The sequence below is a fragment of the Panthera onca genome, chromosome A1, assembly GCF_046562875.1.
Source record: "Panthera onca isolate mPanOnc1 chromosome A1, mPanOnc1 haplotype 2, whole genome shotgun sequence".
Classification (NCBI taxonomy): Eukaryota; Metazoa; Chordata; class Mammalia; order Carnivora; family Felidae; genus Panthera; species Panthera onca.
This window is the reverse complement of record NC_138339.1, coordinates 40,990,491-41,016,984: the sequence shown is the minus strand read 5'-3', so window position 1 is coordinate 41,016,984 and position 26,494 is coordinate 40,990,491. Positions and strand designations below refer to the sequence as shown.

The 26,494-nt window shown below is 41.9% G+C and overlaps 1 protein-coding gene across 4 annotated transcripts in view; it reads left to right on the top strand.

The window, feature by feature from the left end:
• The window catches only part of LOC132680808 (chondroitin sulfate proteoglycan 4-like), a 74,103-nt gene that overhangs the window by 17,240 nt on the left and 30,369 nt on the right, over nucleotides 1-26,494 (top strand). For 2 of the 4 annotated variants that reach the window (XR_009610716.3, XM_060634598.3), the window contains exons 2-8: nucleotides 534-697; nucleotides 1,039-4,605; nucleotides 6,004-6,474; nucleotides 10,783-10,959; nucleotides 18,797-18,995; nucleotides 22,400-22,531; nucleotides 24,919-24,984. Coding sequence is in view for 3 of the 4 variants with exons in the window: in XM_060634598.3 (XP_060490581.3) it covers nucleotides 534-697; nucleotides 1,039-4,605; nucleotides 6,004-6,474; nucleotides 10,783-10,959; nucleotides 18,797-18,995; nucleotides 22,400-22,531; nucleotides 24,919-24,984 (4,776 nt within the window). In the remaining variant the exon portion in view is untranslated. The remainder of the gene's footprint in view (nucleotides 1-533; nucleotides 698-1,038; nucleotides 4,606-6,003; nucleotides 6,475-10,782; nucleotides 10,960-18,796; nucleotides 18,996-22,399; nucleotides 22,532-24,918; nucleotides 24,985-26,494) is intronic. The other 2 variants (XM_060634600.3, XM_060634601.3) reach the window with 2 other exon arrangements.

Below are 26,494 nucleotides of genomic sequence, written 5' to 3'. Positions count from 1 at the left end.
AAAGGAGAAAGACTTTATATGCTACCAGGGAAGCCCTCTAGCTTGTAATTGTCAACTAATCTCTCCTAGTTTTCCCTTATCTTTGTCTAAAGCTTCATTCAAACTTAGCAATAAACATCCAATTCATAGTCCTCCTAGCTATTACTTGCCCCATATTTTTCATAGCCTGATCGTTCATAGCTGGCTCAGGTGTTCCCTTCTGCTTTTACACCAGTTCACCACCAGTGGTTTGAGATTATCCCTGTGGGAGGGAAGGAAGTGGAATTGGGTACATGGCGAAATAGACTTGGATTCAGTTTCAACCGAAGCCTTGGCCACCCTTCTTGAGAGTTCTGAAGAGGGACTGACCCATCAGAGCTGTTTTGAGTTGGGGCAAGAAAATATTGAGCCTTTGTACCCCCACATCAGATCTGTGGGCCACCCCAGCTTTCTTCAGCAGGGTCAGTCCCTGAAGGGAGATGACAATACAAAGTGGAATGGTCATTGTGTAATAAATTTACTAACTTATACTTCTCTTAAAAATGTTTCCCTAGCATCTTTTTATGGTGAAAGTTATGTGGAGCTCAACATCATCGAAGTTTCCTCTGAGTTATCTCTTCAATTAAAATTTCAAACCAGCAAACCATGGGGATTACTTTTTCTTGCAGCGGGGAAAAATGACTACTGTATTATAGAACTTCTATCAGGAAACTTACGGGTAAGATTTTCTTAAATCTTTAAACACATGTAAACATCCAATTACCGGAGGAAAAGCCACGAGAGAGAAAGAGAACAAAATAGCTGTCCATTTGATTACTATTACTAGAATAAAGTCATGTGCCATTTGAAAAGTTTGGATCTCCTCCGAGTTTACCAGCATGCCTGAAATATTCCAACTCTGACATTTTTTAACCTCACTGTATAGCCCATAAATGTGGAAAGCAGTTTCAAGTCCAAGTTTCTCCCCCGCCCCCCACCTCCCCGCCTTATGAATGGCCCTGTTTTCTCAATAAAATACAGTGAGATGAGATTGATTAATGATGATTCTTTCTGTTTCAGGTGAGGGTGAATTTGGGTGCAGGTAAACAAGTGCTCCTTTCTGAGGAAAGACTTCGTACAGATGACCTGGTTTGGCATTTAGTGGAACTGTACTATGTTAAAAACAATGTCTCTCTGGTTATTGACAAACATTATGAGACAACGGGCCATATCACCGGTGAGGTGCACAATTTGTACTTTCAACACGGAATCTACATAGCAGGCCACGGTGGACTTGATGTCCCTTACCTGAATGGAGAGCTCCCCAATTTCCGCGGATGTATGGAGGATGTGCTATTTAACCAGGAGGAGATCCTGGCATCCCTTAGATCTTACCCTGGCTTTAAGAAGGTTTATGAAGTGTCACTAGGATGCAGTGACGAATTTTTTGCAGGAGAGGGTGAAGCCATCAATTTCTTTAGCTCCAGATCCTACGTCACCTTCCCAGAATGGAAGGTGCCAGGGGAAGGGCTATTGGAATTTGCTTTACAGACTGGAACTCAACAAGCCTTACTTTTATTTCAGTCAGGCAGAGAAGGAAATTTCGTTGCTTTGGAAATAGTTAACGGTCTATTGAGGGCTCATGTAGGATGGACCAAAAGCAACACCCAGCTCTCTTCGTTTAGCTTAGTTAGTGACAACAAGTGGCACGTTATTCAACTGAAGTTCACTGGAAGTTATCTGGCCCTGATGGTGGATGAGCAAGGGGTAAGGACATTGCTGCCTTTGCAAAGCAAGCCATTTGTATCTGAAGGCCCCCTCTTTGTGGGAGGTCTTAATGCCCGTAAGGGAGAAGAAGTTAAGAAGTTAGGATTTGCCTCTGTGCCCCAGAAATCTGCTCGAGGAGTTTCTTTCAAAGGATGCTTGAGAGGCTTGGAAGCCAACTCAGAAAAGAGAGCATTGAAGGATGCCCTTGTTTCCAAAGATATAGCTGCTGGGTGTAAAACGAGGAGTAGTGATAATGAAAATCCTTTCATAACGACAATGGAAAACCTGCTTCAGTCAGAAGTTCCCCTTTCCACCACCGTCGTTGAGGCAGGCAAGCCTTTTTTTCAAGATGCGAGTAGCTATTTCTTGAGTCTGAGTAACTTGGAGATCCAAGAAGGTGGGCGAGCCTTACTGGAACAAAGGCATATGAAAGTGGATGTGGAATCTGAAGATTTGGGTATCCATCATTCTCAAATTCTATTTAAAATAGAGGAAATGCCCCTTCACGGGTTCCTTCAATTAGATGTTTCCCCTGTTCAGGAAATGGAGAAAGCTTTCACTATGTTAGATTTGAGGCAAGGGAAAGTTTGGTATGTCCATGATGGTTCAGAAGAACCTAGGGATTTTTTCACATTTTCAGTCTCTTCCAACAGCAAGCAGAAAATGCCATTTTATCTGCAAGGCCATGTTCCATATGTGTTCAACATTACTGTCATTCCAGTAAATGACCCCCCACACCTTAAGCTCCCCGAAGGAAACTTGCTTCTCTTGTTTGAGAATTCTAAGAAACGACTGACTCCAAATATAATACACGTGTCAGACCCTGACACAGATTCCTTGAGTCTTAGTTTCTCCATTCTTGGCAACTTCAATTCAGATGCTGGGTTTTTAGAAAACACCAATGATCCTGGGAAAGCGATTAATGGTTTTACACAGGGGGATTTAAGAGATGGCAACATTTTCTACGTGCACAGAGGTCCTCGGAACTCCCGGATCCTTCTGAGAGCAAGTGATGGAGAGCTGGTTAGCAATACAGTAGTGTTACGGGTCATGGCTGTTCCTTGGGGCTTTGAAGTGGCCATTAGAACCGGTGTCGTTGTCCAGCAGGGTGGCACAGTTCTGATTACACAGAGTAACTTGTCGGTGGAGGTTAATGGTGAACCCCACGAGATGGAGACCCGCTATGCTATCACTCAGCCACCCCAATTTGGCCAGATTCAGCGGCAGGGGTCAAGTGGCGAATGGAAACAAGTTAGTACCTTTTCTCAGCATTCCATTGATCGGGGTCAGGTCCGGTACCATAGTACATTTCGAGAATTACAGCTAGGAAATGTTACAGATCACTTTAAATTTAAAGTTAACATAGAAGGAAAAGTCAGCGAGGAGCTAATGTTTCCGATTACCGTACGGTGGCTAAAGTTTACACTTCTCAAAAATGTTCCTCTTAAGGTCAGTAAAATAAACAGACAAGTATTGAATTCTGATCATTTGCAGGCTGTGACAGAGGGTGTGGACGTAGCTCAGAAGGAACTGCATTTTAAGTTGCTGACCCCACCTAAGAAAGGAAAATTGCTACTTGGCAATAAAGTGCTAAAAACAAACTCAGTCTTCAGCCAACAAAACATTACAGACTCTAAGATAAGTTACGAGCCACAGGAGAGGCCCAGGGAAGACACACAAGATACATTTAGGTTCTTGATTGTTGCGAAGCACATAGCATCAAAAGATTATACTTTCAGAATAAACTTCGAAGCAGATAAGACACGCGTTACTGTGACTAACAGAGGATTATTTGTAAAAGAAGGAGAAGGGAAATTAATTACAAAATCAGAATTATTTGCTCAAACACTGGACAATCAGACCTTCCAATATAAAATCACCCAGAGTCCTCAACACGGGAAGCTGAAACTGATTAACTTGTCAGATCCTTTGAGAAGTCCTGACAATATCACCGCATTCACTGATCAAGACCTAGTGGGCGAGCGACTGATGTATGTTCACGATGATTCTGAGACCCAGTGTGATGAATTCCTCCTTGTGGCCTCTGCCATAGCACCAGGCCAAGACGGAGTGGTCAGGGATCTTGACACAGAGCATTTATCTACAGAAATCAAAGTTACCATTTCTGTAGGGTTAAAGAATGATGAGAAGCCAGTGCGCGTGGTAGATAGGGTCTTTCATGTTGTAAGAAATGGCCAGCGCCTGCTGACCCTGGCAGATCTCTGTTACCATGACCCCGACTCAGATTTTGATGATGGGCAGTTGCTCTATACCCGGCGGGGCATCCCAAATGGGGACTTGGTGACAGCCAGTGACCTCTCTCAGAAACTATACCAGTTCAGGCAACGTGACCTTCAGGAAGGGCGAGTGCTCTTTAGGCATCGGGGTGCAGACTCTTCTCGCTTTGTGCTGTTTGTGACGGATGGTGTTCATTACACACCCTTCCTTCTAGAAGTCAGTGCCTCAGACCCTTATGTCCAGATAGCCAACAACACGGGGTTGCTTGTACAGAGAGGACAGGGCAGCAGCCTCACAGCAGCTAACCTCAGTGTCACCACGAACCAAGATACCAGAACGGACCACGAGATCGAATTCCACATGGTACAGCCCCCGAAGCATGGCAGAGTGCTGGTCAACCACTCATTGTCCCGCTCATTTTCCCTGCACGACGTGAAGCAAGGCCATGTGTTTTATAGGCATGACGGCAGAGGCAATTCTGATATATTCAACCTGACAGTGAGAGTTAAAGAGGTGTATGTAGACGTAGGCATCTATGTGCGCGTGTACTCTGAAAGCCACCAACATGGCACCCAAATTCTGCTCCAGACCCTTGTTGTTGAAGAAGGAAAACCAGTAAAACTGAGTAGAGGAAGACTGCAGGTAGGTAGTCGCCCTGGCGGGCATTCTGTCTCTCCATGAGTAATCTGTTTGCTTCTAAGAGCTATTTTTGTGTTAATTTCCCTCCTGGTATTCAGAATGACTTTTTTTTTCTAAATGTAAATGCCATTGAAAAGAAAGGCTGGAAGGTTTCAGGATTTTGACACTACTGAGCTTCCTATAGTTGGAAATGGAATATAAGGAATCCTAAGTCTTGTGTTAAAGCTTAGTGCACACCAGCACACACACAATGTGTGTATGTTTAGTGTAAGATGCACTGGGAATGAGGAGGTGATGTGCGTATTAGAGTAAATTAAGAGATCTTTACGTTTTTCATTTCTTATAGAAACACTGCCAACATTTCATTTCATCTGAATTACATTCATAATGGGATGAAGCAGGGTATAAAAACTTAGGGCAACTTAAATGTAGAAAGGATTCCTTGAACAGCAGAGGATGCTATATTACACAGTTAATTTCCTTAATGTGGTCTCATTTGGTTTCCTGAAATTGATGGATAAAATTGGCCTAGACTTGTGGAATGTCTGGGGTGAGACCTCACACCAGAAGGTTTCCTGGGGCTCCTCCTTAGAAGCTTCCAGCAGGCAAAGCCCCACTGATCACACTTAGGAGATCATGTTCTTTTTAGGGTAATTCTGTATAGGGTGTATAAACTGTGATTTGTGACAACTGGCCACAAATACAGGCTATTCTGAATCTACCCTCAGGACTGCAAAGGAGTTTACTTGTTTGCGAAATGCAGCCAATAACATCAAGAAGAAATGAACACAAATCAGAAGCAATTTACTAAATGAGTTTGACTATCGGAATATGGGGGTCACCAGCTTTCCTCATTTCTTTTTTAGGATCTTGGAGAGTATGTGTTTCACCACCAGGGGGCATGTGTAGTTTAGTGACTATAAATCAGTTACAATGACTGAGATGGATTTTGCTGAATCAATAAATTCAATATATATTGAAAATGCTGAGCCAGTTAAAGTGGGAAAGAAAAGTAAACTTTCCTCTAAAGTCTTGAAATTTTAGTGATTCAGCTTCTGCTTCTTCAACCATTTTTATTCCTTCTCCTTATACCATTTTATTTCTTTTTACCTCAACATTCTGAGTCCAGGGTATCTTCCTGCTGAGAATGATGCCTCGTTAATGCATTAGTAGCTTTTCAAGTGTTGTTGACCATTACATTTCTTTGCAACCACGGCTAAATGCAAATATTGACATGGTCACCGGAACCAGACCCAGGCTTACACTGTGTATTAACCCTGATTGTAACTTAAGCCATTTGCAGACATTAATAGAAAACAATTTGGCTCATCAAAGGGTCTTGACTCTTATGAGTATTGTGTTTTTCTTTTTGTGTCTGTGTGTTATGTATAAAAACTCAAGGCTGTGCATGAAGATAATATTCCTGCAGAGGCAATGTTCATCGTCAGAATTCCGCCGATGCATGGATACCTCCGAAAATCTTTACCTGAAGAAGGCAGCTTGGGTGCAAATGAAAAGTCCCCTCTGATTTTTACACAACAGGATATTGATGATGGCAATATCCATTATGTACAGATAGCTCCTGAGCAACAACAGGACCATTTTTTACTGGATGTGGTGAGTGGTATCCAAGCTGTGAATAGAATTGAAATTTTGGTGGATATCGTCCCTAAGCGGCTTCCTCTGGAGGTACAAAATTTCACAGTCCAGGAAGGTGGTTCCAAAGCACTTCTGGAAGACTATCTCAAAATTCCAAGCAAATATTTTGAGGGAGTTGACTGTGAATTTGTTCTGCTCAAACCACCACAACACGGTTATGTTGAAAATTCTAATTTTCCAAGAATAAAGCTAATGAAGTTTACCAGGAAACAGGTAATAAATCTCCGTTAATACATTTGGGTATATGGGATAAGAGGAAAAAATTGCTATTTGTTATTTAGATTAATGGACTCTCAGGAGTGATGAAACTTGAAAGAGGGTCCAGCTTAACCTCCTAACAGATGCTAGAAGCCTCTTCCATGGTAACCCTATAAAGAGGTCATCCAGCCATTATTTAAATATATTCAGCAATGGAGAACTCACTTCTTCTTGCAGTGGACACTTCCAGTTTAAAAACACGTCAAATGTTAGAAAGTTCTTTATGCTGATCTGAAGTCTGCCACTTAGACACTTCTCCAAGGTCCTGGCTCTGATAGCTCACAGAACAAATCAAGACCTCCTTTTGTAAAAGCTCTTTAAATATTTGAAAGAAAAAGTTATCAAGTTCCCTTGGGTTTTATCTTCTTTGGCTTAAACATCTCTAGGTTCTCCCACTTTGCTCCTGTGTCATGGGCTTCTAGCCCCTGCATCATCCTGGCTGCCTAACGCTAGAGGACCTCCACACTCACTGCGCCACTCAACGTGTCACCCTAGATATTTAACCTAGACATGCTTTAGTCCCTAGTGGATTTACTCCTTTATTCGTTCCATTATTCAATCAACAGATGCTGATAGAGTGCTTACTTGGTACCATGCCCTATGTGAGCATAGTGCTATCAATGGCTCCATGGTCCAGTCCCCACAATACAATACAAGCTGGGTACAACTTCCAATCTAGTGTTCAGTGCAAAATAACCAATTAACTCTGGGCTGCTCTCAGGTTTCTTTGCTTTGGGCCAGGTTGGTATTATTGTGAGATTTGGCTTTCTTATCATGAATAAAAGAATGATTTCCATTCCTTTCTAAGTATTGAAAAGTATCTTACCACCATTTCCTGTATAAGATCCTAGGGATACGCACTCTTCAGGTTAGAGAACTTTAACAACCACCTGGCATCTCTGGGTATCTTTGTCTAGTTAGCTGTAAACCCATGTGGGCTGCTTTATTTTGCTTCTCAGGATTTCATCTTATCAACGGACTTGAATCGATTTATTAAACTCTTATTCTGTTTAAGTTGCTATGCAAGGTTGCCATGATAAGGAGCCATATTGCTTGCTCTCAGGAGATGCTGTGTGTGTGTGTGGGGGGGGGGGGGATGAGGCATACAAGCTTTAATATGAGGTACCCCCTTTTGATGCCTCACAGAGCATTCTTCAGTGGTGCTAAGAAGTTCAGAGTTGTTACATCTGACTCTAATTGAAGAGGATAGGGAAGACTTCACAGAGGGAATAACGTTTAAGCAAGACTTGAGGAAAGAGAGAAAGATCAGGGAGATAGCAGAGGAGAAAACATTTTTAAAAAGCAGCATGAACAAAGGCAACAGCCTAGCCAAGGACATGGAGGTATTAAAGTGAATTGGTTCTGGGGGCTGCGGAACACCCCGCAAGACTTGTGGATGGGCTTAGGAGCGGCAGAGAGAACTGGGGCCAGACTGGGGGAGAGTCTTGAATTACATGTTGAGAGGGTTAGACTGAACCAGGAGGCATTAGGGAGCCATGGGGAGAAACAGAGAATCCTGAGGACTGAAAACAACCTTGGAAATCAGTGCTTCTCTACTGGGGACCCAGGGAAACTGATCCTTTAATGCCTCCCTGCAGACGTCTCTTCCTCATGGCTTCCGTCTCAATGGCTCAACAAACCCTCCAAGATGACCACTTGCTCTGGTGCAAGTTGAGTCTACTATTGTTCACCTTGTGTGCTCTAGGTGAGGGAGAGAGCACTAAATTGTGGTCCTGTCTTGGCCAATTCATTATTAATTACACTTTGTAAGAAGCGTGTCTTTAGAATGGTTGGTTGAAATCTGTAGGTCAAGTCTGTGTGTTCCCTGGAGTATCTATGTGATTGTGTAGCCTTGTTCACAGTCAAGGTCATGTTTGTCTGCTCTTCCAGATGACCCCTTCACACTTTCTCTTCCTATGTGACTCTAAGGTCTCCAGGTTTTGCGACATCACTGTTTTCACGTAAAGTGGCACTAATCCCTAACAACTAATGGCCATAGTGTTAGTGGCTGGGAGAAGGAGCCCCTGGCCATGTTTGCCCTTCATTCATTCAGCAAATTGTTTTTGAATACCTATTATGTGTCAGGCATGCCAGTTCTAGGTCCTGGGGATACAGGGGTGAACATATCCAGCAATAATCCATGTTTTAATAATCTTTTCTCCTGGTGGAGGAAAGAAGGAGGCAGAGTGAGACAACAGACAAAACAAATAAGTGAAATAAATGGCATATTGAGTGAAGATTAGTGCTGTGGGGAAAAATAAACGAGGAAAGGGAGCTGGGAAATGCTGGAGCCTTCAGTGGTGGTGGTGTGTGTGTGTGTGTGTGTGTGTGTGTGTGTGTTCAGGGTCAAATCAAATGGCCAGGGGAGGCGCCATTGAGAAGGCAGCATCCGAGGAGACGCCTGGAGGAGGTGACGGATGGGTGAGTGGGTAGATATGGAAGAAGAGCATTCAGGCAGAGGGAAAGGCAAGTGAACAGCTGTGTGGAGAGCAGGAAAGGGATTCCATGCTGTGCCGGGAGAGCTGTAGATGAGGTTAAGGAGGTCCAGCACAGGAGGGCCTTCTGCTTCTCCTTTAACATGAAGTGAAATGGGGAGCAAGGAGGGACGGAACAGTCTGGTGACAGGAGACCGAATACTTTTCAACCTTTTAAGATTTTCTGTAAGCTTGTTATGTCTTTTAAGCTCAGGTGAGCTGATATCTTTCTAGTGTTAGAAGTCTAGAAATAGGCAAAATCCCCACCAAATCTTCTCTTTGCCTTTGGATTAATGCATATTAAATGGCATGTAATTTGGGGGAGTACCACTCCAGTGAAGAAGTGATGTATTTCTCCAGGAAAAATACTGAGGAGGCAACTTGTACTTAAATACTATGTTTCTAAAGCATTTTCGGTATAAATTCTCTCACATTCTGATCAATGCCATCTTCTATGTTTATTTTCAAATAGCTTAAACCAGCATCTTTCAGAACTTGTGCTCAGACCTATGTTCTGGAATTCTTCTGCCCACAGAACTCCAAAGAAATTCCCATAGCACCTTTGTACAGTGGCCAAAACTTTCCCTTGAGACTCTTCATGAACTTTTCAACTCATCAGAAACACCTCTAAGAGATCAAAAGTATTTGCTCAAAGGAAGTGCACCATAGGAATGGGCAAAGTTGAACGGTTGAATTCTTTGGCAGTATTTTATCAAAACAAACACAACCTCAGAGACTTTTTCAGAAGTTCAGCTACTCCTGTTGGGCTTTGGAAGTTGTCTGCCATTGTCTGTTTGGGTCACAGGCTCACTGAAGCTAAGTTCCCTTCCAGCTTTAAAACTCTCTTGGTCTCTAATTATGATCTTGTGCTCCTCAGTATTTTCCATCAGAGCCTTAAGGACATGAAAGGCATTCTGATCAAATTTGTGGTTGTTACAAATCCAAGAGGAATAATTAATTCACTTACTGACCGTTTCAGAATGAAAATAAGAAAGATGAACCCTAACAAGGACCTGAGTAAAGGTTTTCATTTGTGTTATCAGGGTGAGGGAAGTCTGCCTTGATAGACAATTTGGTTTTGATGTATTTCATTATATTCTGTCCACAGGAGATGTGTGGTAGCTAGTTATGGGTAGTGTCTGTTAAGAGATGTATCAAAAAATGATTGTGCTCTGGAGGAGGAAAAGGATTAGGAGGTAGCATGTATAGTCTCTCATACAAAGAAGAGTTACAGAAATAATGCATGCTTAGTTCAGAAAAGGGAAGTTTGGGGAAACTTAATAGTTGCCCTGGTCCAGATGTCGCCAAACAACCGAAGTCCAACAAGTGGGTAGAAGCTTCAGAGCCTGAACCTAACATTCGGAATTGTCTAACAAAACATTCCACAATTTTAAACATTAGTCACTGTAAATAAGCAAGTAGAGTCTGAATTTTAGTGGGTGTCATTCCACTGGAAGAGCAGCCAAATGATATCACTTACCTACAACACATTTTGTTTGGAGAAATAGCCTTTGAACTCAGGTTTCCCGATTACCAGTCTAGAGTTCTCTTTACTACCCCATGTTGCAGCATCATTCCATTCCTCCTCAAACTTATTTCCAGGATGTGGCATCGCTTCATAAAAACTATGCCATCCATCAAAATCTCCACTCTGTTGGAATCCAACCTCATAGGATGGACACATGCTTCTGTGTTTCAGAGAGGCATAAAAATTAGGATGATAGCAATGTGTTCCTGTTTTTAAATCACATTTCAGTAAATTGGTGATTTTTGTTATTGGTGGTTATAGGTGGAAAATGAAGCGATTTACTATGTGCATGATGATAGTGAGGAGCTTCTTGACAATTTCACCATCTTTGCAAATAGCTCAGAGCTTGGAAAACAGAGTTTGCCCCAAACTCTTTTTGTAACTGTGGAATCAGTAAATGATGAGGCTCCAATAATAACAGCCAATAACATCCTTAAGGTAAGTGCTCCTTGCTTTTTATCATAGTAATCTCAACACTACCAATTTGATTTTCTTTTGTATTATTTCTAATGTTAAATAACAAGACATAGGACTATGTATGTATAATTAACATATTCCTACTGGTTTTAAATAAGTGTTAGTTGTTACCAGGACATTCTGTTTGGTAACAGTTGGGAGATGATGAATCCCAATGAGTTACCGTCAGATTGTATTTCTTGAGTGGGTGTCATTCTCACCGTATTCCCCAAGGCATAGCCTCTTCTAGTTAGGGTGGGCAGGTGAGCATCAACTCCCTAGTGTGAAGTGTGTGACGTTGGGCAAGTTATTTAGCCCTTCAGTTTGCTTTTATCGAGGTGGTGGGAAATGGAGGCAGACTTGTGAGGAGTAAGCGATAAAATGATGTAAAACTCTCCCACAGTGCCTGACACGTGGATGGGACCCAATAAATGGTAGCTATCATTACTGAAAAACTCCAAGGCTGTACCAGTATTAGAATTAAAACAAAACAAAACAAAACAAAAACACTATACAGTCATGTGACAGTCTTTTGCTATTTCTGGGAGCTTCCATCACTCTTCACTCTTTCTGAGAATCCCCTGGGGGTGCTTCTTAGGCACTCAGATAAAGAAACGTGTTTTGGCTGTCGCATGGTGTCCACCACTTGGCTCCTCCCCTGATCTGAAGCCTGTTTACGCTCAAGTATCCCAAAGCTTTCATTCAGCAGATTTTCTTGGTCTTAAATCACTCGTTCTCACTGATCCTTCTTCTAAAGACTTGGGCGTGAATTTGCTGTTCTGGCTTGGAGAATAATTACAGCTATTGTAGTAGTAAGTGCTCAAAAAAGAATTGTTAGCTATTTACAGTATGTGCCAGGTAACACTCTTAAGAGCTTCTAGCTCACTGAGATGTGCTACCATTTCCCTCACTGGACCATTCCTCTTTGGACAGACGAGGAAATCGCATGACAGCTGAATGACAGGCTGAGGACAGAGTGACAGCACGGGAGCCCGATGGCTTGTTCTTGTCTTTTGTCATGCTCTCCAACAATGACTGACACCTAGTAAACAAAAAATATTTGGTGAAGGGAGGAGTAAATGAAAATATAAACTGTCAATTCCCCCAGCACTGGCCCACGTTTCAGAGACCGGGCTTTTGTCTCCACTCTTTCTTCCTTTAGTGTTAGCTGCATTTCTGGAAGAATCCTTGGCCCTTCGCACATTAAAGCTCCTGGGGGACTCATTCTTCAGATACGCCCAGGTATGGGAATCTGAAGTATTCACTTTGAAATTTGGATGAGACAAATCTTCCAACATATGTATGTGTCAATTTCAGCCTTGTTTATACCTCTTGTGAGAGTAAATAGTTAATAATAGATACTTTAGGGGTGCCTGGGTGGCTCAGTCTGTTAAGCGTCTGACTTCGGCTCAGGTCATGATCTCACAGTTCATGGGTTCAAGCCCCGCATCAGGCTCTGTGTTGACAGCTCGGAGCCTGGAGCCTGCTTCAGATTCTGTGTCTCCCTCTCTCTCTCTGCCATCCTCCCCCCACCTCAAAAATAAATAAACATTAAAAAATTAAAAAAAAAAATAGATACTTTAGAAGTCCAGAGGAAGCTGGATAGTCATAAGGGATGCAGGAGAGGTAGACATGAGCAGAGCTCACCAGGGGCTAATCTAATGAGAACATTTTATGTTGTTAAACATGTAAACATTCTGGGGTTTAAAAATCTGTTTTTACTTGCTCGAAATAGTTGGATCTAGGAATAGACTTGTTTGTGCTCTTATTTTACAGCTTGGCTCATTATTCAGCCTCTACATTTTAAGTGAGAAACTAATGGTGTTTATGCCTTTGTAACTTGTCACTTAATTTTGAGTTTACTTCCCGGTCATTGTCCAAACAGCCTGGGAATGGTTCTAGCTGGTCACATTGGTAGGCCTACCTCTGTTTTCACAGATTCTTGTTGTGCTAGTATCTACTGAATTCACTCTCAGCAAAGCGATCTGAGAAGTAGGTTGTCGCCAGAGTGAGGGATTGTAGGTGTCAGCGATGATTAAAGCGCAGTTATAAAAGCTTACGTTTATTGTGTGCTTACGGAGTATAGTACTGGACATCTTCGAGAAGTGGTATCATTTTCACAACCCTACAAAGCATCTTGTTATGAATGTCCTCATTATAATGGGCACCCTGAGACCCAGAGCGGCACCAAGGGAAGGTGTGGGAAGTCTGACTGTCTCACCATCATGCTCTGCCGCTTTGCCCGCCACCCATGACTGACTCAAGCTCTGCCGGTGCATCCATGTGATCAAGGGCTGTCTTTATTAGTAAGAAAAAAGCCCCAAAGCTGTTGTGCCTCTTGCTCCTACCAAAGTGGACTTTACGAAATAGGTCTGCGGCAGTTGGATTGGCACGCAAGCGTTTGCCCAGGAACCTCGTCAGAGGAGTTGGGCATTTTGCTGTGTGGTGCAAAACTGCAGGATGAGGAAGATCCAGGGGAGTGGCCTAAATCTAGACAGACATGGGGGAAGAGCTGGAGTGGGCTGAGGGACAGGAAGACCAAGGAATAAAGTAGTGAACTCTCAGGCTTCCTCGTGGAAAGGAACTGAAGCCCTCTCCTGGGTTTGGCTTGCAGCTTTGAGGTGCTGTCCGTTACAAGATGCACCATCAACTTAACGATACTCTATTGTACTGAAAGATTCCCGTCCATTTAAGGCGTTCAGAACATTAAAATGTGGGAGGAAAAATGTGTACATTAGACTGTGTACATTGTGTCTTCCCTTTAAATTAGCGAGATACAGTCTCTGCCATGAACCTTGTGCTTGCTCAGGCCGTTTGCCCAGATCCTTTCCCCCCCGTCCTCAATATCGGAGAGTTTCTCTCAAGAAGAAAGGAAGAGTAGCTGTGGGCAAGGGCCATTTCCTCTCTTCTTACCTTCTTCCCTGGATAGCCTGGATCCAGGCCAGGAAGGGGCGACTTCCCAGTTTTAATGGATGCGGTCATTTGATACTGGCTCTTTCTGAATTTATTCAGTAAGAATCTCATTCCCTGCCTTGAACGTTCTGGATTAAAGTTAGAAGAACAGAGTTCAAGTGTTGTAACTTGCCCAATTTAGGCAAAATTTCTCTGAGACTCCTCTTTCTTGACAGAAAAACCGTGATTGAGTTGTGGGTTGGTATATGTGTATGTGTAAAGATACATAGATTACATATATGTATATTTATTATAAAGAATTATATATATATACATGTATAATAGATACATATATTATATATATGATAAGGAATTATATTATCACATATTTATTATAAGAAATTGGCTTATGTGATTATGGAGGTGGGCAAGTTCCAAGATCTGTAGGGTGAGTCGTCAAGCTGGAAACCCAGGAGAGCCAATGGTATAGTTTCCCTATGAAGGTCACAAGAAGACCTGATGTCCCAACTCAAAAGCAGTCAGACAGAAAAGAATTCTCTTTACTCCCAGGAGAATCAGACTTTTTATTCTCCTCGGGCCTTCAACTGATTGTATGAGGCTCACCTATGTGTGGGAGACTTCTCGGCTTTATTCAGTCGATTGACTGCAATGTCAATCTCATTCAAAAACATTCTCATGGAAACACCCAGAATAATGTTTAACCAAATATCTGGGCACCCCATGGCCTAGTCAATTTGACACAGAATATTAGCCATCATAGTCCCGAGATTCTATGCTGTCTTTGACTCTCTAAACAGAATCTTCTCAAGACCTTCAGCTTATCACATGACCACTTACTCTCCTTACTTGTCATAAGAGCTTGGAGAAGTGGCAAGAAGGGTTATCTGCAGTCTATTTGGGAGAAGGAAGTGGGGGCATAGAGGGTAGACTCACTGATAACATCTCAGACTCTGGATAGGACTTCACAGGCAGAAATCTGAATGTTAACCATTCTGTCATAGCATTTCAAATACACCCCTTTCTCCTGAAGTATTTTAAACAGCATGCCATTAAACCATGGGACTTGTGACTGGTTGGACTCCAAAGTCATTCAGTGGTGCAAGAAATCATTTCCGTTGTGACACCCTGGAGTTAGGACGTGGAGTTAGACCAACTCAGGTGAATCCTTTGCATTTTATCATGAAATATATTCTACTGAGTACTTTTGTATTCAAGTATGACCAGTAATTTCTGGGCATAGCTGACCAAACGTATCTGTGTCCACAAGGGGGCTTCATTTTCCTGTTTTTCAACTTTGGCTTTCAGTACTGTACGTTTTGTTTTGTTGTTGTCTTTTATACCCAGAATAGAACCATTTGTTTGTTTCTGATAAGTACTTGTCACTAAAAAAATCACTAAAAAAAGCTTTGAGGGCTTGGGACAGTGGAAGAATTTGGGCAGCAAAGCCTGAGATTTTGACTGAAGGCCTAGAAGGGTCGGATAGTGGGATGGTAACTTTAGAAACACTTCACATCCCTCACATGAAGCTCAAAACAGAGGTCTGAGTTTTTAAACATTAGGATCATAATTAGGATTATCCTGGATTGTAATTAGGTCTCTAAATTCCACTGGCCTTCTGTTTAATTTAAAGGTGAATTAAAAAAAATTTATTCCAATAAATGCGTTAAAATTTTTTTTAGATATGACTATTTTACCAATGACTGGGCACTAAATTGAGCCTCACCCAAAGCAGTGGGGCTGTGAACTGAACTAAATTTGGTTTGAGTGGAAATGAAGACCTGAAGTTACCAGGTCTTGTTTTGAGTGGCAGGTTTTCCACTTGTTTTGAAAGATGGTATATTACAGAGGCAAGAGGGGGCAAAAGGAGAGTAGCACGGGAGAGTAGCCACAGTGGAAAACATGCTTCATCCAGCTTCTGTATGCACAGTCCTGGAAAAAATGAGTATCTACGAGTCACAGGAAGAGAATGGCAGTGCATTTCCAAACCAGCTTATGTTCCTAAAGAAAGGAGAATAAGACACGTGGATGGATTTTAAAATGTAAAAAGTGAAAACGTAGAATCAGCGGCCTTGGAATTTTGTTAAATAGTCCAATTGTATATTTTAGAGACACTGGCGGCTTTCCGTGATGAACTGAAGACCAAAGCCTTATCATTTGAACATTAGGCTGATCAGCAATCCTGGGAGCGATTAAAAAACTGATGTCCTTAGAGGTTAGGGCTGAAAAGTCCTCAGTGGGCATATTCCCAAAGCCAAGATATAAGAGCATCCATTGACAGTACAATCATGAAACAGATGAACTATGCACCCCAAATTATGGAGAGATGCTGTGGAATTAAAGAAAAGCTGAAGTTCATGTTATAGAAGGGCTCCAGTAATGGTAATCATGATTTTTAAGTAATGTTAAAAAAAAAAAGCGTATTCTATCTTTAGAACCAACTCTGATGAAGGATATGGATAATGTAAAGCTAATATTTATTGAATTCTTACTATGCGCCAGGTGAAGCTTATTCTAAGTACTTTATATAACTCAAATCACTCATTATCCATAATAATTCTATCATTCCCAGCTTACTAATTAGGCAATTAAGGCACAGGGAAATTAAGAAACGTGCCCAAGGTTACATAGCTGAAATGGTGTGTCATGCCTCATATGAAAATGTAGGAATCATGTATTTTCTGATATCCCTTTCTCAAATTCTATTTAAATAGTTATTAGATAATGAGTGGGAATGAATTAAGATATTTCATCAGCTCCCTACACTACTAAGGAAAGCAGCCCCTTAGACCAGAGAGATAGCTTTTAAATCACTTAGGATTGAATTTTTAAACAAGTTGGTAACAAGCATAGATGATAAGGCTCTAGAGAGGCAGCAAAGAATGACGTAAGCTTGAAAGTATGCATAGTGTTTCTATAGGGAAGACATTTATAAATACAGATAGAAATATGAAATTTTAGTTAGCGATAATGCCACCCATTTTTAGTGTTAGTGAAATACCATGTGACTGCGTGGTTATAGAAACTCAAGACAGCCTCGTTCCATCAAATGTGATTCAATGTCTAAATATATATTTTCAACTCAACATGTTCACGACTGAATTCCTGATCTTACTTCCCAAATCCACCCTATCTGCAGATCTCCTCATTTCAGTTGATGATCATTCTGTCCTTCTGGGTTTTGAGGCCCAAACCAGGGAGTCGTTCTTTCATTCTTCCACCTTTCCTTCTTCCACACCTCACCGCATCTGATTCATCGGAAACCCTGTTGGCTCCTTCTTCAACATGCACCTAGAATTTGACCACTTCTTACCACCTCAACCACTTCTGGCCACTCTGTTCTCTCATCCCTCTCTGGGATTATTACAGTCACCTGCTAAGTGGTCTCCCTGCCTCTACCCCTGCCTTCCCATGGTCTATTCTTGACACAGAAGCCACAAAGGTTCTGTTAAGGCCCAGTTACTCCTCACCTAAAGCCCGACGATGATTCCCCATTGCACTCAAGTAAAAGCCAAAGTTCTTACAGTGGCCATCAAGACGCTGCAGGATTTGACCTTCCACTACGTTCTTGACTCCTCTTCTTGTCTTCTTCATCTCACTTGTTCTTCTCCTGCCATACTGACCTCCTTGCTGCTCCTCATACAGCTGAAGCTTGCTCTTACCTTTGGACTGTTCCCTCTGCCTGGATGTTCTTTCCCCAGATATCCACATGGCTCCTCCTTCACTTCCTTCCAGTTTTCCTCAAATGAGCCTCCTATTTAACATTCTCCCACTTCTGAGCCCCTCATTTTGATCTATTTCACTTTTTTTTTCACAGTGCCAGGGAACTCCTAACAGTCCACGTTGCTCATTTCTTTATTATGCCTGTTGTTTCTTCCCCGTATCCCTTCATCCCCTCCTGCTGGAATGTAGGCTTCATGAGGATAGGACTCTGTTTCTTTTACTGATGAATTGTAAGCACCCAGAACATTGCCTGGAACATGGTAGATGCTCAATTAATGGTGAATTGTGGAACGAAGGTATTTAGGCAAGGTAAATATATCTTAAATTAGAGACTATTACTCAGAAATAATTGTGGATGAGCTACCCGCACAGCAAACATTGCAAGGCCATAGGCACCAGGTATGTGTTTTCCTGCAAGACAGGTAAGATAAAGGAAAATGTTTTCAGTGTGCAATGTGTGTTTTCCCTCAAATATTTAAAATCTGGTGAAATCATTCGCCTCTTAAAATAATAAATAGAAATCCTTAAATCAACCTCATGAAGTAGGTTCTAGGATTTTCTAAAATTCCATGTGGAATCTTTGCATATGCTTCCATCCTTAGCATATGCCAAGCGTACAGAAGGAGCTTAGCAGCCATCAACTTTTATTGTTATTATACTTTATGTAAGTAAATGTGCACTTTAAATAATTAATTTTGAATAAATAATTACAAATGCTATTTTTTAATTGGGACTTCATAAACCTCATAAATTCAACAAACACTACAGCATGTCCTGTATTTCATCAGGTATTTAATTATATGTCTGTTTTGAATTAAGAATCCTCATAGTTTAAAAGCTGTAGTGAATTGCTTTTGTTTTTTTTTTTAATCATTATTTATTTTTGAGAGAGACAGACCTTGAGTGGGGGAGGGTCAGAGAGAGAGGGAGACACAGAATCCAAAGCAGGCTCCAGGCTCCGAGCTGTCAGCACAGAGCCCGACACGGGGCTCGAACTCAGGAACCGCGAGATCATGACCTGAGCCGATATTGGACGCTTTAATTGACTGAGCCACCCAGGGGCCCCTGAATTGCTTTCGTTTTTCAATCTTTGTGCAAGAAGCCAGAGTAGCATAGCTATCTAGTTTACTTGTGGGATGTGATTGGAACTGGTCTTTGCAAGATCTGTGCTTCTCTTCTTTTTAAGGTATGGGCGAATTCTGTCACCGAGATTACCAGTGGGGACCTCTGTGCGGAAGATGAGGACTCCTCCCCACAGGACCTCATCTACTGGGTCAGTCCACCCAGCAATGGGCATTTGGCTCTCAAGTCCTTTCCTGGCCAAAGCATCCAGAACTTCACCCAGGCTCAAATCAACAAGGGCCTGCTAGTGTTTGTACACACTGGTATGTCATAGAGAGAAACGATGTGAAATTAAAATATGTTTCGATCAGAGGCTAACATGAGAGTCAAACCTAGCAGTTGCTGACTGAAAACCACAAGCCATCCCCAAACCCTCTGGGCCCTGTAATTTTTTTTTTTTAAGTGGCACATTTTTGTAAGGCTAATGATAGCAAACATCAGAGAGCACCTATAACTCACACATGGCTTACTCACATGGTCATGTAAGGTCGATGCTCAAATATAACGTTCTCAGAGAGCCTTTTCCTGACCGCCCATTAAAAGAGCATCTAGTCTTTGTCCTTCCCCCTCCCTTACTGACTTCCTGACATGGTAGTAGAGACTGCTTTGTTTATTTGTTTGTTGTCTGTCTTCCGCACGAGAGTGCAAACATTTGTTGAAAGAATGAAATTATATTGAATACCTATTATGTGCCAAGTAATGGTCCTTATGTTAGAGATACATTAGTGAACAAAACAAACATTAAATAGGTGAACACGTGAATAAACTAATGAGTGACTATAACTGTAATTCTAAAAGACTCTGACATTAAAAGCCTTTTTTTTTTCCTTCCGTTAATCAATAATCCAAACAGTCACTGTAAATCTGCAGAAGGGGTGATCCAGCCTGGCTTTGTTTCCAGGCTGCCCTTGTCACTGGACAGGGAGGGGGAATGAGCCCATTCCCAGCCTGTAGGAATGAATGGGAAGGTGTAAGAGCCAGGGGGCATGATGGGAAAGCTGGCAGTCATACCTGGTCAGCTATTTTTATTAACTTCTTTGAAAATATAGTAGAGAAAATAAAGTTAAAAAAAAATCTTCTAAATTCAAATATAGTAATTTCCTAATCTTTGCAGTTAACGGAAAGAATCCCCAAATAATCTGAAAATAATTTATTATGTGAGCGCTCTCAACTAGCGGTTCCAAACCCGTAGCCTGAGGACCTCTAGGGTTAATTTTATTGCAACAAGATACTAAATCTACCACATACGGACCAAAGCATTGTTCCTAGACTGGATGATCTTTTCCATGTATGCATGTTCTCATTTTTTAAATGTGTGCAGATGTGCTGATTAATAAGATACAATTCATTTAAATAGGCACTGAATTAATAGGAAGTTTCCGCCAACGATGTTTGGTTTTGATTATTAGATACTGACAATCTGAGTATTATTAGACGAGGGCCTAGAAATGTTTTTATTTTTCGAAAAGATTATCATATTTTCAAAATCCGGAGGACTGTTCTAGCGACTCCCCCAAGGGAAGTTTCCGATTCCTACAACTATGTAGTTTGCAATGAAAAGGAATCATTGACTCTCTGGCCCTTGCTGGCACCGCAGGAAGTGTGGTCACATGACCCACTTCATTTACTCTGCAGAAGTTCTCTGAGCCATGCGAGGTAGTGACCCCATTTTAGAGATGAAGAAACTGAAGCTCAGAAAGATGTAAGTTGATCTGACCATAAAGCTGGGCTTTCTCCACTCTCTGCCACCCCACTGGAGGCCAGAGTCAGTTGAAGAACTACAGTGATTATTTGCAGTGAAGGACTAAAATGAAAATTAGCGCTCTGGATTCATTTAATAGTCAACTACCGGGTCCGTGTTCGCTTTTGGCTGGTAAGGAAAATAATTTCTCCTAAAAAAGCAGGAAGGACAGTTAAGGCAAGCTCTTTGAAAGTCAATCCATTCCATCTTCTAAACGGCTGCAGAGGCAGTGATGACACTCAAAGTGGCTGGAGCCCAGCTGCAGGGGGGGCTGTTGCTGACACCAGCTGGTCCCCTCAGCTACATCTGTCCATCATCGACCCCACACACAGGCTTAGGTTTAATTAGTCCCTCTTAGCATTTATATTTGCAAAGTGCTCTGCCATTAACCTAATTCATTTTTCACATAACAACCTAAGTAGGTTGATAAAGGCATGACGTGGGAGGCTAAGTGATTTCAGGCTGCCCTTCGCAAAGTACTGTCAGAAAGATCTGAGGTTGTACAACAGAAAATCTATAGGTCACCCCTACGCTCACGTTTCTGTCCTTTCCTCTTTTGGCCATAGTGTGATGGTTAGGGCATTCCCAATGTACCTTTCTAGTATTCATTTTGATAGAATTCCTTTTGATTCCATTCCCACTTTGTTTCTGGATTCGTGAAATGTTGAAAGTGCCTGGTGGCAGAAAGCATTCTCTCCCTAATTTCATGTTCCATTAAATACAACTCTCGACGTGCTATTTCTAGTGAAAATAAGCAAGCCAGCAAACAAACAAATAAAATTTGATTGTGGGTCCCTGTTTTAAATTAGGCAGACTCAGAATTTTCTCTCTCTCTCTCTCTTTTTTAAACTATGACTCTTGAGTGTATTGGGAACTTTTATAAAGTCTGTAACCTTTTTTTGTGAGGACTCAGAATTCTGGGTTTGCATAGATAACAGAAACTCGAGAGGCTGGCAGGCCATCGACCAGCTCTTTATTAAATTGTGTTATTAAGGGAGTACTTGTACGTAACTGCAGAGTCTGACCCTGCCTTCTTTGTTCCTTGCCACATGTCCCTGAGGGCAACAAAGAGGACATTTCTACCCATTACATGATGCAAAGACCCGTGGGCCTCCAGATTTACTGCTGGCTGAACATTTTCAAAGGGTGATGGGAATGCGAACATCAGGCTGTCTACATTGTGAGCTTGCCTGGTGCTTTGTGAGTCAGACTGGTAAAGCGCTCCTGGGGACGGGATCGATAGGGGGCCTGTCTCAATTTCTGTAACACACACAAGTTAATTTATAACTTTATTGATAGCACTAATCCTTAGACAGAAGTGTGGGAGTACCTTTCTCCTCTTGGAGGAATATAACAAAAGCCGGGCCTGGATCACCTTCCCCACTCTTTGCCACCTTAGCAGAAAACAGCTAGTTTGAGTTCAGTGAATAATTAGAAATTATTTGGAGGGAGGGACTAAGTGTTATTTACTACCCCCTAGTTTTGACTTTAGTATTATTAAGTAAGCATTATCAATATTTCAGAAACTGCTTGTGTGTGTGTGTGTGTGTGTGTGTGCATGTACATGTGTGCAGCATGCAGACATTACTTTTGGTGGCGTAAACTGATTCCAAGATAATAAAATGCAGGTGATGAATATGTTTAAAAGATTTTTTTTAATTTCTTGGAGGTAACATCTTTGCTTTCTCTTATTAGGTCATGGCGGGGAGGAGAAATATGCATTTTAGACCTTTATTACTTTTAGTAATAAAGTTCTCTTAACTTCACATTTTGGCAACATTTGGTTTGCTGAGCTCAGTGACTCTATGAACACATTCTTCCGTTGATAGGGGGTGCTTGGCAGCGGGATCAGGTGGGAGACAGGGTGAAAGGGGGTGGCTTTTGCAGAACAACCAAAGTGACCAAGGCGTAATTCTTCTTTTGAAGGAGCCATGTCAGGAGGCTTTAACTTTCAGGTTACTGATGGTTTGAACTTTGCACCGCGACAAATATTTAGCATCACCGCTCGAGCCCTGACCATTAGCTTAGAAGTAAACCGAGGATTGAGCATCTTTCCAGGTAAGATTTTAACTCGAGTGCATTTGGGGTTAAGTGGTTTTCAATTTATTTAGAAAGTTCTACCTGCAAGGTAAGAAGTGCCATCATTTACCATCGAGTGATACCAACAACAGTTATCAAGTCACGGAAAGAATTCTGTCTTTGCAGGAACTCAGCAGAAACTAGGCTGGCTCTGTCCACCCCTTCTCTCTTTCCCTTCTCCTGCTCCTCAGAGAAGATGTGCCGGTGAAGGGCAGTGGGAGACCAGAGTCCCTGAAAGAGCCATGACGCACGTGCACTTTTTCCCTACTCCCTCCGTAGGGTCCTTGACAAAGCAAGGAGGGCCAGGCTCTGCAGTGACCATCTGAATCTTGGATTTCCTTTTTCTAAATATAAAAACCCTGTGCATCAGAGGGATGTGAGGGATTCCATTGAGTGCTGGCTTCAGGGCCCTGAAGCCTCTGGACTGCTATTTGCCAAGAATCTTGGCTTGGCAGAGATGGAAAAATCAAAGTGCACATCTCTGGCTCAATACCCTTATTGCGGGGATAGGGAAAGATTTACCCAATGGCAGAGGTAATAAAAAAGAAGAACAAATATTTAAACTTGCTATTTAAAAAGAATGCACTGAGGGAGACCAAACAGAAAACAGTTAAATTTATATTACAGTTTAAAAAAACAAAAACAAAAACGTACACAGTGACTTGTTTACTTGGTGTGTCTTACCAGTAAAACATAGATGGAGAAAGATATTAATCATTTCATTAATTATGGTTATTCTATAGTCACTTTAGCCGGTTGTTCTCAACCAGGAAGGTTTTAAAAATAGCAGTGCCTCAGGGTGCCTGGGTGGCTCAGGCAGTTAAGCATCAGATTTCGGCTCAGGTCATGATGTCACAGCCGGTGAGTTCGAGCCCTGCGTCAGACTCTGTGTTGATGGCACAGAGCCTGGAGCTGCTTTGGATTCTGTGTCTCCCTCTCTCTCTCTGCCCCTCCCTTGCTCGCACTCTGTCTCTCTCTCTGTCTCTCTCTCTCAAAAATAAGTAATAAAACATTAAGAAAAAAATTTAAAAAACATAGCAGTGCCTGGGCCTTACTTTATACCAGTTACACTGGAGTGTCTGCGATAGGAACGGCCATCGTTATGTTTTCTAAGTTCCAGGTGGTTCTGAAGCACAGCCAGGATTGAGATCCATGGGGCTAGGCACTGTTCTAATCTTTGAGTCCTTACATCCATGTGAGGTAGGTGATATATTTACAGGGGACCTGGCAGGATTTGTGGCTTACAGAGACAATGTGATTTAGCTGTGCCACCAATAAATGGTGGATAAAACTCGCATACTTCTAAGGGAGACCTAGGGAAAAGTCATAGTAACTTCAACAAAAACACAGTTTTTTAAGAGAAATATTGAAAGTTTTAGTCGCCTTAGCATTTGAGCTCCTGAAAAGAAACCTTATTAAAGTCCAGTTAAAGATACGTTGACCCGAATTCTTTTATTCCCCAAACGGTTTTATGTCCCATAATTTTTCTCTGGGAATAACTGTGATGTTTTCATCGATTTTTTTCAAAGCGATTTGGGTGGCATTTAGTGTTTAAAAATAAGCAAGCTAGGAATCTGAAAATGTAGTAATTTACCAAAAAAAAAAAAAAGTTCTGAAACCAGAGTAAATCTGGTTGCCGCAAAAGACTAAATACTCTTCATCTATTCTGGCTAAACTCTGGTTTAGTAATTGATGACAGTTGTGTTAGCCTACAGGGGAGTTAAAGCCACCACAGCTTAGAAAGTTTTGGGTTTCTGGCACCTGTTTTACTGAATATTAGTTTAGCAAGAAAAATACGTGAAAGTGGACCAAATTGTCACTTTTGTGGAATTATGCAAAACATGTAGTTTTCATAGCCCTCTGTTTAATATTTGGGCTCAGCCGGGAGTAACTGACTCTTTTCCCTTTCCAATGTGTCCTGCCCCCATCCTGACACGGCCTCCCTGTGTCTGAGAACTCCACACCAGACCTTGTGCATTATTCCTACATCCCAACAGAAACGGCTCCATTTTCCAAGCTTCCCCCTAGCTAGCACCCAAAGTCTGCTGTTGGTTTCCGAGTCGCCCCCCATCCCCAGATTGTGACTTGTTTCCAACTCCAGCTCCTGGCCAGTAGGAAGGAAGTTGAAGTTTCATGTACATTTCCATTAGGTGGCTATGTCTGATAAAATCTCCACTTGGGTGGGTGTGGAAATGACAAGTGCAGAGTCCCAGATTTACGAGTTGGGATGGACCTGACGGGTCAATTGGTCCAGTTGTTCTTGGTGTTTTTCCTATCTTAACGTCCCGAGTGGTGCGGGCCCCTCTCAGATCTAGTGTGGGCGTGGTTCGGATGACCACACCTCCTCCTCTCTCTAGGGAGGCAAGTGAGCCTTGCTCAGTTGGCTTCTCCACTAGCCACTGAAGGATGTTGGTCTCTGCTGCTGTGTGAAGGTATGGGGGAATGATGATAGATGCCCCACTCTTCCTCTTCCCTCAGGACACCCCCCATCATGACAGGTGCTGCTGAGAACAGGCTCTGAGTGACCTCTGCCTCCCTCATCTATTAGCCAGTACTTTGGCTGAAAGGGAAGGGAGGCACTCCATGCCCCCCTTCCAATGTGACTCCAGGTGTCAGCTGTCAGCTACTGCTGCTCTTGTCAGACTCCAGTTGACCTATAGGTTCTAAAATATCAGGGAAATTCTAATGCTTTTTATAGAACTATACATTTTATAAAACCATAATAGCAGGAAATCTATTCTTGTTATAGAATGGACATTCAGATACTATCACTACCTGTGTTTTTACTGTGCTTTTCATCTTTATCTACTACAGTGGATTGTTTTAAGGATTTAAATGAAAGAATGTCTATAAAAGGAAGTTGCATCACCCCTATTTGGCATGATGCAATGTTGATAAAAAAACATTGGTGCTCAGACAGTTTCAGAGTCATAGAACTAATAGGAATCATAAGCTCAAGACCGAGTGCCAACTCTCAACCCCAAATCTTGTGCTGGAATCATGGCAGCTCTTCTCCTTTCTGTGCGTGACTGTGTTCCAGGGCTGTGTCCATTTTAGAACAGCAGTTCTCCGAGAACGAGGTCATCATGGAGGCTCTTTATTTTGTCTCCGCGATATATCATTGGTGGATTGACATACACAACCAGGAGAATATGCACAGCAACTTAGTAACGGTGATGATGATGTAGAAATTTTGTGTGTTTTGTTCCCTTCGAGTAAGGAAATACGGCAACCCAGCATGAGTTAATTATTTTATTTTATTTTTTTACTTGTACTAGTCCCCATACCAGTTGGACTTTGACCACCAGCCTGACAGACTTTGGCCATGTTATTTTGCCTTCCTTGTGGACTCAGTCTTAAAAAGTGGCCCTGACTTGAGACCTGTAAGAATTTGTAGGATGAGCCAAAATACTTGTAGGAGTACTTAATGGGTGACCATTTTAAGGTTAACCATAGCTTCTGTGCCCTGCCTAGTTTGAAAGGCATTTTTTAACTCAGTTATTTTAAAGTAGGAAGGACTGCAGTTCTAAATGGCCTCTTTTTGTGTATGAATGAAGAAAAAACATCTACTCAATGGATATTTTAATTTTGTTATTTTGTGTATGTATATGTATAAATACTCATACGCACATACACACATGTTCTATTTCTTCCTGCAAAATTTATTCCCCAGATAATTTTATAATTTTATAACCAGTTTCTCACCTTGAATGCTACTATCGAATGTGTTTGTTTTTCTTTAGTTGTGACATGTTAGAACATATTGTGACCTCAGGACCTAGTTTTTCTGCATATCCAAATGGTACTTGGCTCTTTTACAAAGAGTGTTGGGGAGGGGTTGACTTGGAGAGTTTTTTCAAACTAGTCTAGAATATAAGCTTACACAGTAGCTGATCAGTGAAGGGTATTCATAGCAGACTGTGTTACTTAAATCCCTTTGGG